This window comes from Numenius arquata, chromosome 3 (genome assembly GCF_964106895.1).
Source record: "Numenius arquata chromosome 3, bNumArq3.hap1.1, whole genome shotgun sequence".
NCBI classification, from domain to species: domain Eukaryota; kingdom Metazoa; phylum Chordata; class Aves; order Charadriiformes; family Scolopacidae; genus Numenius; species Numenius arquata.
This window is the reverse complement of record NC_133578.1, coordinates 23,684,639-23,698,438: the sequence shown is the minus strand read 5'-3', so window position 1 is coordinate 23,698,438 and position 13,800 is coordinate 23,684,639. Positions and strand designations below refer to the sequence as shown.

Genomic DNA, 13,800 nt, shown 5'->3' with positions numbered 1-13,800 from the left:
GGTTTGAACTTTCTGAACAAAGACTGAATTAAAATATTACCAGGGAATGAATTAACAACTATTAGATCTTTAGCTTAACTTCATATGGCACTATTAGAAAAGACAGAGTCGTCTTGTTTCATATTAAAATGTAGACCCCCTTTCCAGAGCATTACATTTCAGTTTTCTTTAAATCAATGGCATGATTTGCCTCCATAGACAAAGGACAACTGAGACTAAAGGAGACTCAGAGAAACATTCTTATGGTAAGACAAAATATCTGTACAATATATGTTGTTGTTATCTACCTCAGCATGTCACACCTTTTCTTTGTACTACTGACTGAATAGTTTTAATGAAAAATCTATTTTACCTGGTGGTTGCTTGTATCAGAAACCTTCACATCCAGTGAGCCTGTCAGAACAGCATACCAGTTCGTCCCAATATCACCCTGACGGAATACTGGAAAGATGAAATCTTGTAAATAAGAGCTATCTCTTTAAGTTTAGCAACATTAACAAACCTTTTCCCTCATATTACTCTACTACTGTAGTCACTGCTGGCACTATAGAATTTGCCATATCAGACTACTTACTTACTATTACAGTAATATTTCCAATGACACTGGAAACCACATATTTTAGTAAACTGGTCAATACACTACAGAAACAATGAAAACATAGAATTGCCTCACTGTTCTCCCCAGTTTGCTTCTCTTTTACTGCTGTCTTAGTTAATAAACAAAACAAACAGACAAACAAACAGAAAATCCCCCAAAAAGACATTCTGAACAATGTCCCTTTGAAATTCAGAATCTTCGAATACAGACACAGCTCCCACTGACTTTAGTAAGAGTTCTGGCTGAGAATCAACTGCAGGACTTTGATGTTCAGCCATTCCAACTGTGATTACAGAGCATCAGAATTCCTATTACTCTAAGCAAACCCTAATGCTGTGTGCCTAAAGCATGCCAGATTTACCTGAGGGGTACCTGAGACTCCATCAAACACCACAGGTCTCTATCAGCTATTCTTCTGGTATAGTTCTGGGAACTCACACATTCCCATCACAGGACCACCACTTACTTCCATCTCAGCTTCACAGACCAAGTACAGCTGCCCACCTTCACCTGGCACACAGGCTGCCAGAGTAGGCATAGAGCTGTTGCACCCCATAACAGCATGCAGCTCTGCAAATCTGTTTTGCGTTACCCAGCATGACTGCAAAACACATGCTGTTAGTGATATGCCTAGGTGATATGCTTTTGCCCCTGACATCACAAAGCACCTACAAATGAGATCAATAATACATTTACAGGGGAACAATGAGGCTATAGCACAATGACTTGCTTCTAATCGTTCAAGAAAACAGTGGCAGAGTCCTATATCTAAAAATGTGTGCCTTGTTACCATAGATTCACTACACACTGTATTTGTAGAGCAAGCAGCACTTTAGTCCTGCCTTCCCTCATGACTATTAATGTAAACATTTTTATGAACGTTTCACTGATTGTGCTCTCTCATCAATCTCCTAGAGACAATCCCACCCTAACTCCCCATTTTATCTACATAAAATAGCTATGAAGCTCTCTTACATGTGATTCCTTTTTCCAGATTTTCATAATATCCACACAGACATATCTGCTGGAGAAGGTTTGGATGAAATTTCTCAAAAGCTTTCACTTCTTTCAGTCGTGTGAATATTATATCGACATCTTCACTGGAACGTTCCAAAGGTCTGCAAGAAAACAAAGAAAAAAATTCTCAACGGCTTTACCAGAGAAATATTCCTACCTGCATGCACCAGATTTACAAATGTTTGCATTAAACGTCACACTGTAATATAAACCAATCAAAATGCATTTCACAGGTACATAATGAAACCCTTCCAAAACATTCTAACAACTGTCCATTATCAACTTGAGCATGATTATTATCATTTCAACACAGGCAGTGTCCAGAAGCCCCATTTAGCACCAAAGTCATGCTGTAGCAATTACCGTAAAAGTATATATGATGATACAATCCTTATTCTAAAGAGCTTAGAATGACATAGTTTTAAGTTTGTAAAGGAACACGAATAAACAGATGTCCAAACATACAAGAGGTCTGTGGAATCGATGCTTAAAATAGGAGTTCTCTTATCTGGCTAGAAGAAAAGCTTTAGGTATCAGCAGTACCTGCTACATCCACATATCTCTTCCGCATTTTATCTGGTATAAACTAACTTGAGTGTTCTGTTTTCTCTTCTCACTTGCAAGCAAGCAAGACAACTGCAATAAGTACATTCTCTTTCACACAGTTCCTTTCTCTTAATGTTGGACAAATTAAATATGCAAGCAAGAATCTTAACTCTTCATTGGTAAGGGTAAAGAGCTTTAATCCAAATATTTAAAACATTTAAATCTGTGACAGTAAAAAAACCCAAGAATTCAAGAAAATTTAATTTGTATAATTCTCTCAAAAAAGTAGCATGTGCACCAGTAGTTCAGCACATTCAGAAAACTACTATGTATTATGAAACTAAAGTGAATTAGCTCCGTAACATACATTTAAAATGTGATTATCAAACGTTATGAATCAGCAGGTAAGCCAATCACTAACTGACAGCATTAGAAAGAATCTTTCATAACAGACTAAATGCCTACCACTATGCACAGAAAGAAACATAGAACATTCCGAGGAGATCGTACTGGATCAGATGCGGAAATCGTTTATGTATAAAGGGGTACCGGAAAGATAGACAACTGTGATCATTACACCTATCACTCACTCAAATGCTGGTCGTTAATTTTACTGACAAAAATGTTCTTTTAGCCAGTGGATGAGCTTCTAAATGAACAGAAGTCAGGTAGCTTACAATGAACCAAGACTAAGTTCACAAATATATGTCTTTATCATCTTATTGTTAGACTCACAGTGTAAGCACTCCTTTCACAGGATTTTTTTAAAGATTTGTCTTTGGAATCAAAGACTTAAGGGATCCAAATCTTTGTCTCAGGGAAGAAGCCTAGATCCTACTCACATTGAATCTCTGTCTCTCATCTTTCTTATTAAATTAAGTCTAGGAGGGATTAAATTTATATCCTCTTTTATACTCCAACTTACCATGATTAACTACAGATGAGAATAATAACTCTCTGGTGTATACAGTTGCATCTACATCACAGTGACATCCTCTTACCAATTCAATACAACCAACTATAACAGCTCCCTTTTGAAATATTTCAAGTAAGATTTTCACCCTCACTGCTGATGCTGCAGAGTTATACATTGATATCTCTGAGCATAAGAAGTTAAAAAAATGCATTTCAGTGAGACTTCAGCTACCACTGGATTTTCTACTAAAGCTTCTGGCCTTTCCCAAGTATAGTCCTGTTTCTGAAAGCTCTAGCTCAATGTATGGATTAGGACCACAGATGAATCTAAAAGCGTGGACAACTCCCTTAAAACAATTCTTCAGTTCTCAACAGTTTGGTAGAGACTTCAGCTAGAGTAGAAGCACTTTAAGGCAAGGCCATCCTTTCTGTAGAAAATCTATGCCTCTGTCCAGTGAAGCAGACACTGCCTAGGCTGCCTCACCCAATCTGAAATAAATTTGAAGTAAAACAAACTCAAAGTGTTACATTTGTCTTCATCTTTTTTGCATAAAACACCATCTTCTTACTCCTTTTTCCCAGGTTTTCAGCATCTTTTTGGGCAGCTGCTGCTGTATCTCCATTTCTCTTGTCTGCAGGGTACAAGCCCAGAAAAAGCTTTAGCAGCTGCTGTAGTAACCACTCTTCAGTAACTGGCCCCATAACTGAGTAGGTATCATGCCACGAGCATGGCAAATGCCAGGACCAAATCATGCAGGAGGAATGACTGACCTGGAAATGAAAACTTCACACTTAGTATCTCTTCCCATGAAGGACAACACATGGGTGACACTCCTACACCCCTCCTCCAATTTTCAATTTAATGATTGTCCCTAAATTTGTATCTCAACAGGGTACTGCACAGACATCCCATTCCACCGTGGCCAAAGGGAGGTGGGCATTTTCAGTGTTGCAAAGCAGGGCTACAAAATGATTAGGAAATTATGAAAAGCAAGAGTATTTAATTTATTTTCACTGCCCTACAAGCCTTTCTGCTTTGTTTGTCCACTGAATGCTTTATCTAGCTCCTTATTTATATTACTAATTTGCCTCTTCAGAGCACAGTAAGTCTTATCTGACAGTAGTATTTTCACACAACACATCATCTATCTTCTTCTGCTTCTTCAAGACGACATCACAGCACACATATAAAAGCGACAGCATCAATGCTAGTTACGTATCTCTAGTCAATTATGTCAATAAGGCTTCCTTAAAGGATATTTTACCCCTGATTTATTCAGTTGTGAAGATTTCAGGCATGTATTTTATAGAGATAAAACAAACTTCCTGACAATGTCTGCTTGACTATCTGTAAAAGGAGATTATAAAAAAACTTGCCAGAAGTGTATCTTCAGAAGGCTATTTCATATTTTTAAGTGCAACCTGTTCAACCTCAAAGCTTAAATACAGAGGATAATTGCTACAATTCTTCACATATACAATTTGGGCAAGCATTTCTATTAAGTATAGCCTATATAGCTTTATAAAAGAAACTATTTTGATAGTATTAAGATTAAATATTTGAATGTTTATGTATGCTGTGAAAGCCTTGTTAACCTAGAAGAAAGGAACAAGGTTGGAGGTTTTTGTTTTGATCAAATTTATCTAACTACAGCCTATTACTTTCTCTTCTACCATATGTCCTTTTTTTAGGTTCTTCCTCATAATTGGCTTGACACTTGAAAAAGAAAAAACAGAAGATATGTAGTTTTACCTTCTTTGCCAAGATTCGTCTAGAATTTTAAAATGTTTATTTCTATTACATCTGAACCCTGCTTGTAACTGAATGAAAACACTGAGGTCCATTTCTTTCCCTTGCTCTTTTTAACTCTTTAAAAGTGCAATATTGCATTTCAGACAGCCATGAACACCCCATGAAGGATGAGCAGATATAATGTATTTCCAGAGTATCACGCTACATAATAGGTGAACAAAACTAGTTCATCTCTGGATTAAAAGTGAAGCATCGATTCAAAGATGTAAAGGCAAACTCTATGAGCTGGAAGGTACAAGTAATCACTACCATGGAGCATTTGGTGAATTTTAATAGTATCTTACGGTATATTCTTCTTTGAAACATGAGCAAGGAGAGAACAGAAAGGAACGCCATTGAAACCAGATCATTCCTCTGTTTTCCTTGTACTTTCTCCTACTCTGTCCTGAAATGCAGGAAAGAGAAGCAGTAGGATGCAGAAGAATACTGGTACCAAGACACCATTTTCCCTTAGTGAGAGCAGGACAACACCGAAGCACCTTTCTCCTCCAGGCTATGCTGTAAGGCTCTTTGACTTTCCATTTCTCTTTGACAAAGGGAAGTTTAAGAAAGGGATACCAGTGACCTATGAAAGCGCATTAGAGCTGTGATAAGAGACTTACATGCTAGATATAAATTAAGTTACAGTTAATCTGCATAATGTCCAGATAAAGGTTTACTTCCATGGGGACAGAAGGCAATCAACTCTCCCCAAAAGGCACTTTGCACTTATTACAGTAGTATTACCAATACTACTGCATTGGTATATACTGCATATACTATATATACTACCCATGTTTTCAACATTCACATTTCAACTCCTCTTTCCCTTGTCAAACTACAGTTCTTTTCTTTCAATTTCCATTTTATGAGACTTTGGGGTTCTGCTTTTCACATTTCCTCTGATGCATAGGAAATAAAATTTTATTTAAACCCTGTTCCCTAGTATTCTTATATACACAAATCATTCCACAGTTTAAAAAAAAAAAGCAATGCAAGTAAAACTGCTGATGCTTAGTTTCCAACAAATTACTACTATCACCTATACTCAGAACCCCTAGGATAACCTCTCATGTCCTGCTATGCAAGATACAAGAAATGCTGTAGATAATCCTGACCTATGCAGGTACTGATTGACTGGCCAGTTAAATGCAGACCAATTGGCTGGCAGCTGCAGTCAGACAAATTTCTAATAGTTGAGTTCTGTCTTCCTCAGTGAGGGCCAAAAGAATGAAAATATGGGGGTCTCTCCTTTACCTACACGCTCATTATTATATTAGTCAATTATATTTGTGCCTTCAACTCAGTTTGGGCAACACACTGAAAAATTATTGGAGGGTTAGACAGAGCAATCAAGTGTGCTTCATTTTTTTACATACCCTGCTCTTCAAATTATGCATCCTTCCAATAGGTCAATTTTTAGACCTGTATGAACAGTGGAATGTCAAAAGATGCATCTGTTAAGTAATGATATTCATAAAGATTTATCTCAAGTTAAAAACACACTACCTGAACAATACAGCTATAATAGGAAAAAAAACATTAAAAGATTTTTTTTCACCTTCATATGCTTTTTAAAAAGAGAAAATACTTCAAGAGAAAAAATAAAATTGCAAGGAAATTTTCTCCTTTCATTTATTAAATTTTTTTTGTATGGTGCATGCTTTGCAGCTAAGGTGTGACTAAACCTTACTGAATAAACCCTCCAACTTTCATAAACGTGAACTGGAACTCAGGACCGTTAAAATTCCATTTGACAGAAGTAGATCTGTCTGGATGAAATTACATTAACCAGCACTGTAGCTTCATAACAGACATTAAAAGCACTTTAATATGAAGACAGACTCTGAGATACATTGCAAATGAAATTTATAATTAAACAATATGCACAAGTGATGATATCCTTTGATTCAAACTCTGGCCACTGCCATCAACCAGTACACTAAGCTAAATGAACCTTTACCCATTTAGGATCTGCATTGTTACAGCTAATGAAAATTTAAAGCTTACAGCAACTAGGAAATAACTTCTACAGATCTACATTGTCATACTTTTTGACAACTGCTGAATTCAAAAATGAAGTGGAAAGTCAGTTCAGGAAACATTAATTGAGGATACTGAGAAAGCAGCAGGAGTAGTAAGTGATCACGACAAATATAGTGCAGAAAAGACTAACAGAACAAAGGAAGTATCCTAAGAATTATAAGCTTGTTAAATGCAGCAAATTGTAAGATGCAGATGAAAACAGGTATTACACTGGATAAGGAAAATACTTGTACTTGAAAAACATCTGGTGGCCACCTGACTTCGAGGGCATGATTTCAATTAGCTGGTTTGTTGGGTTTTTATTCATAGAATTATAGAAAAGTTTGGGTTGGAGGAGACCTTTAAAGGTCATCTAGTACAACCCCCCTGCCATGAGCAGGGACATCTTCAACTAGATCAGGTTGTGCAAAGCCCCGTCCAACTTGGCCTTGAACATTTCCAAGAATGGGGCATCCACCACCTCTCTGGCCAACCTGTGCCAGTGTTTCACCACCCTCATTGTAAAAAATATCTTCCTTATACCTAGTCTAAATTTACCCTCTTTTACTTTAAAACCGTTACCCCTTGTCCTAACACAACAGGATCTGCTAAAAAGTTTGTCCCCATCTTTCTTATAAGCCCCCTTTAAGTACTGAAAGGCTGCTGTAAGGTCTCCCTGGAGCCTTCTCTTCTCCAGGCTGAACCACCCCAACTCTCTCAGCCTATCCTCATAGGAGAGGTGCTCCAGCTCTCTGATCATTTTTGTGGTCCTCCTCTGGACCCACTCCAACAGGTTGGTATCTTTCCCGTGCAGAGGGCTCCAGATCCTTTGCTGGAATAGGAGTTTTTGATATAAAAGAAACTTAATCTGTTCAGAATACAGGATGTTAAAGATCAAATCCTAACAACTTGCCAGAAATAACTCAGGCAATGACAGTCTCCAGTATCATCTAGTAAAAGAGAAAACCTACAGTTGCACAAGTACCACACCAATCACATGGCCACTTCACAAGACTACCAACTAAATTTGAATATGTCATGTCCTAATAGGCATATGCACGTGCTAGTTTGCTCTGCTGGGCCATGACAATGTTTATATACATGAATGGTAAGGCAATCACCTTTTTTTCCTCTTAATACCTGTACGTAGAACAAATGTGCAACTTACTACAACCACATGTAACAAATGAAAGCTGATACTAGAAATGCCTCAGTCCATGAGCAGAGAATAAAGCAGTCTGAATTGGTTTAAAATACAACTCCTGCCCTCACTATGAGTTATTTTGAATTCACATATTCAATAAAATGTACAGACTTACAAGCTTATGGCAAGCTATATTAACAATTATTTTGGTCTCTCCGAGGAGATAACGGAAAGAAAAAGGGCTTTTTTATTATTCATGAAAGACTGCACCTTTGCACTGGACTAGAAAATGAGTTGCATGACGCGGAAAGATAAATTTGTTATTATTCATCACTCTCAGAAGATTGCACCTTTGTCTGAGTGCTAGAAAGCACTTAGGCTGTGTCTATATTGCTCTGTCTCCAAGTTTCCACCTCCACCGCGGTGCCTGCTGCTGCTAGATCCCCACGTAGACTTCATCCAAATACTGAATTTCACTGAATTTTTAGAGTTGGAAGGGACCATAATGATCATCTAGTCCAACTCCCCTGCTGAAGCAGGATTGCCCAGAGCACACCAGCTTAGCTACATACTGCGTACATGGAGAAAACACCAAGCACACAGGCCAACAGGAGCTGCAGTGTACACCCATAGCTTTGCTCAGGTCCAAACTACATGAAAAATGGTGGAGTTACTTCTATGGATTTGTTACAAATAAAAAGCAAGGGCAGAAATGTAGACTATATAAAAGTCAGTGTATGTCTTACCAATCACGTAAAAATATTTTTGAAAGTAAATAAAATAGCATCATAAAGCAATTCTAAAATAGTCACAATACTGCCTGATTATAAATTTATATCCCATTACCTTTGACGTAATTACAGGTTATAGATTACAAGCATTTTCCATACTTCTTTTATAACAATTCTTTGAAAATATCAGTTCTTCATTCTAGCCTACCTGCATACTCACAAGTGACCTGTTGACTACTAAGCATATACAAAAATCTTACACCTCAAATATTTATGTTACAATGAATTAAAAAACAAATCCTGATTCAAATATATTGCTGTTACATAGCTTCAGTCTGAATTTACACTCAAATCTGTAGAGCTTGGCTTAAGGTACAGATCTAAGATCTTATCCTGTATGTGTTATTTTGGTTTGGTTAGATGTAAATGATGCAACTCAAAAGTCTAACAAGGATGACATGGATATAAAAGCTCAGTATGTACAATATGTCCTCAAAACACCCATTCATATTTAAATAATTTATAAACAGCTGAGCAAAGACCGTAACATTCTCAACACAACAGGCTAGCAAAGTTACATGCTTTGCTCTCTGATCTGCTCCTCCAGTCTGCTAAGGCACTGAAGGTTATATTTAATACAGAGAAGAACACAAGATCCCAAAGGCAGGTATGAAATCCTGTGATTTCTGACTGTTGTGAAAGCTCCACATCATTAAAAAGTTTGTATTTGAATCCAATTAAAACACTTACCTGAATTTGTAACTGTGATCAGGTTTAGAAAGATAACTGTTATGTAAAAAGTACTTTGTCTACCATTCAGTAAAGATTATGTCAACATGGAAATTTCCTGGTTAGATAGTCTTTGGTGTGAAAGAAACCATGAGGCTACAGAAGACATTGTTCCTAAGCTAATTATACACACTTGTGTAAATCAGCAACCTTCTTTTCATCACGTGCAGATCAGATATACAGAAAAATGCTAAGATGACAGGCACACTTCTGCTCCCTAGGAAATCAGTGATAAGGCAACTATTTACTTAAAAGATAAAAGGACTGGTTTCCTTAGCAGAAAAATTATCTCCAGCTGCAACCAAGGTGTACAGTTGTACACTGCTGATGCACTCTCTCTCTCCTGCAAAAATAAAATATTCTTGATAGAATACAATGTTCTGAACTTATCTGTCCCTGCTTTTCCTTACCTTTGCACTTGTGACTTCATATATAAATACTGTCCTGCACATTCAATTTTTAAGTGTTGATCTTTGGCTTTTGTAGTCAGTAACCACACATGCAAACTGCATGGTCGAAGCACTGGTGGCCCTGGCCCACAGTACCTTACACAGTAATAACATTTCTCCTGAAACATCTTGGTGGTTCTTCATTTTTGTACCTGCTGCCATTTTAGATGTTAGTAGTTCTAGTTTGATATCTGACTTGGGGAAAAACATGAAGAACATATACAAAATACATCACTTCTGTCCATGGTGTACTTTGTTATTTCCATTTACAGTTTAATTCTCCTTTTTTCAAAGAAGAAGTCGGATAATCCATATTACATGCCATTTTAATTGTCTTTGCTGAGGCTCACCTAAAATTCTGAAGCATACCAGTTTTAGGACTACCTTCCTCCTGAAAATATAAATATACTCATTAACTAAAACATATTAAAACTATCTTTATTACTTAATAAAAACACATGGTATCCTACAGAGAATTGGCTCATTAAGTGATCCTATAGTTACAATACCCACATCTAGGTTAGAAAATGCTATAAGATTTTTTTAAAGTTTTAAAATACATAGAAATTACAAAATAATTCAAATGAGTACACTGCTAGATCATGTGTAGAAAAGAAATACACACTAGAAATACAAGTGTGTAAATTAATTGAAAATGCTTTATCTAATAGTACTTAGATTCCTGTAGTACTTTTCCAATATAGCTTTAACTGGAATTTTTAAATGGAAAACCAGAACAAAACATGTTAAGTGTATTTCCTATGATCACAAAGCAAAGCATGGCACAGACCAAGGAAAAAACCTACAATCTCTCAAGTCCCGGGTTTGTCCTACATTGAGATTGCCTTCTGGAAAAGAAGGATAATAATATATAATCCTTCAGGGCACCTGGAACTGATTCCACTCAACAAATTGGTGCTACTAACAAAAAGGGAAAAAAAAGTTTCATCATAATAGCTCTAATGAAATTTCCATTATAAAAATGGTCAGCATATTCATTTTCATATAAATACAACAGCAGCGAGATTTCTAAATGAAATGCCTCGTATGTGTTTCCTAGAAACATCATTCACTCCCCAAAGCTATGAACCTCATTAAGCATGAATCCCTGAATTTTAGTTTACAATTTAGATCTTACAATGTATTGCATTTAAGAAACCTGAGAAATTACAGGATCACCTATTTAAAAGTACTGGGGCTCATACTCTGCTTCTTTACACCCACTCAGCGTCAGTTTACAGAGCAGACAATCAGGGTCCCTGCTTCTCTTCAGTTTTTATATGGCTAGGTTACCATCACCAGTTCTGTTTGTATTTACATTTAGAGTACTTTCAATATTTATAGACATTGTTTAACCTCTAAGAGGTTAGTCTTTTTTTAAGTCACGTGGTATACAGAGAGGGTAAGCATCTGTAGTAGGTGTTTAGACCAAGTTTCATCAGCTTCTTAGTTTGCTGCCTGGACTGTTAAGGAAAACCTTATTAGAGGAGCAGTCCTACACCACCACAAGGAGATTAGCTGGACATGACAGAAATTAGGAGAAGAGGAAGGTTCCTTCTGCATGTACAAAGGCTTCTCTCCACAGCACAGCCCCAAATGGCATTAGCTGTCAAAAGCTGGCTAAGGGCGTTCAGTAACCCGCCACATGTCCTGGAAGTGAAATCCCTCCAGCAGGTTTATTTGAACCGTATAGCATATTTACAGTCTGAATTTTTGTTAACTATTTTCCTAGACTACAGGAGACGCAGTGAGCATTCAGAAATGGAACTGACTTCACTTCTGAGCTAATCTGGTAAGTGCTGAAGGTAGGAATAGAGCAAAGGGAGGTTCAAGCCACCCACCACGCAACTCACCACTGCCAGGATCACTTTCTGCTGCAACACCCAGGGAAAGCATTGCAAAGAATTTTTTTTTGTAAAATAAATAAATAAATAGCCTGTATTTTTAGAAGAGAGCACACCACCTCTGAGCACACATTAGCTAGCCGTTAACTCCCACCCAGGTGGTGATGGCCTGCCCCAGGCCGGGGGCACAACCGCAGGCCCCCAGGACGATGCCGCAGCAGGGAAAAGAGGCTGTCGCCGGTGAGGGGAGCCTCCGGCGGCCTCTTTCGAGGCGGACATATTTTCCCCACCACTACCTCCGGCCAATAGTCTTGCACCTGCTTGCGCCACGGAGGGCACCGAGGGGAGGGTCTGCCCTTTTCCGCCCGACCTGTGAGGCGGCTGGGCCGGCGGCTGTGAGGGTGGGGTGGGGGGGCGGTGTACTGAGGCGAGGCGGGGGCTGCTGCGCCGAGGTGAGGCGAGGCGAGGGGCGGTGTGCCGAGGTGCGGCAGGGGCTGGCGCGCCCAGCGAGGCGGCTGGGCGGTATGCCGAGGTGAGGGGCCGCCAGGCGAGGCGGAGGGCAGCGTGGCACGGGCAGCGGCTCTGCCACGGCCGGCACGGCGGATCCCCCCCGCCGGGGCAGCTCCAGGCCCCCGGGCCGCGTCGCCCTCTCCCCGCCCTGGGTTCCCCCTCCTCCACCACGTGCAGCGCTCTGCGGGCAGCCCAGCTCTCCCCGCGGGGACCGCCCGTCCCCTCCGCCTCCGGCAGCGCTTCCAGCCTCTCATCCTGCCCCGCCGCCCCGGCTCCGCTTCCTCCGGGCATTTTGCTTCCCACCTGCACGCTCCTTATGTAAGGCAGGATCTGATGGGGAGCGCGGGGGGTGTCAGCACACACACGCACATATATACACATACATACAAGCTTGCATGCGGGGGGGGCAGGTTACACGCACACAGCATTCCCCCCGCAGCCGCTCCTGTGAAGATGCCGGTACCTTTTATCCAGGCAAGCGATCCACTCGCCGGAGGATGAGGAATGGGAGGTGTGAGCGGCGACCATGTTGGACAGGGATCAGGTCGCCGCGCACCCGGCTGGCAGCGGCTCTCTCTCCCCACCCCGCGCCCGCCCCGCCGGTCGGTCGGTCGGTCCGTCGGTCCGTCCTCCCTCCCTCGCTCGCTCCTTCCCTCCCTCCTTCCTTCCCTCCCTCCCTCCGCGCACGGCGCGATGGGCTCGTCCAGGCCCCCGCGGCGGCCCGCCCTGCCCGCCGCAGGCAGCGGTGAGCGGGGGGTGCGGGTCTGCCTGGCCGCCCCCCGGCGCGGCGGCCCTCCCGCCGCTGGGACCTGACGCCGCCTCGGCCGCCCGGGGCACCCGCCGGTAGGAGCGCCCGGCCCTGCCGCCCCGGGGCCGGCAGGTACCGGCTCGGGGAGGGGGCGGCCGCCAGGCGGGGAGCCCTGGGCTGGGGCAGGGGTGTAAGGCCAGTCTGTAAAGGAGTTACTCCCGTCATGGAAGGTGTTCTCGTCCTGAGCTCCTCAGGACGCACACTTGAACCCCGCTTACCGGTCCCTGCCCTTGCTTCACCAGAGATGTCCTTGACTTGGGGGGGGGTAGGTGGGGTGGAAATACAAGCTTTTTAAATATAATAAGCAGCTTGAGAGTATTTTAGCAGTTCTCCAGAGCCCTGTGTGCCTGTCCCCCCCAGTAGTAAACCCACAGTAGCTGAATGGAAGGCAGGTGCAGTCCACATTTCAGGCATTTTTCTGAAGCTTTCCTCCAGCCTGCTGTCCATCCTGTCATCGCCCGTGAAACTATGTCATAAAGGCTCTGGTTTATTGTAGGTGAAAAATGAGCTGGGCAGCACAGCCTGTGAATAGGATTTAACAATTGGAAGGAAGCCAACACACACCATGAGAAGGGTGAGTCTAGTATGTAATGAAAACCGTCCACATCCTTCTGTTGTGATAGCGTGGCTTG

At 41.0% G+C, this 13,800-nt stretch overlaps 1 protein-coding gene across 1 annotated transcript in view; it reads right to left on the bottom strand.

Annotated features, from left to right (window-relative positions):
- RAPGEF4 (Rap guanine nucleotide exchange factor 4) overlaps positions 1-13,009 on the bottom strand; it is a 152,361-nt gene extending 139,352 nt beyond the window's left edge. The window contains exons 1-3 of the mRNA XM_074145736.1: positions 12,824-13,009; positions 1,574-1,716; positions 353-441 (exon numbers count right to left, since the gene is read on the bottom strand). Coding sequence (XP_074001837.1) covers positions 353-441; positions 1,574-1,716; positions 12,824-12,888 — 297 coding nt within the window. The 5' untranslated portion in view covers positions 12,889-13,009. The remainder of the gene's footprint in view (positions 1-352; positions 442-1,573; positions 1,717-12,823) is intronic.
- Between the last annotated feature and the right edge of the window lie 791 nt (positions 13,010-13,800).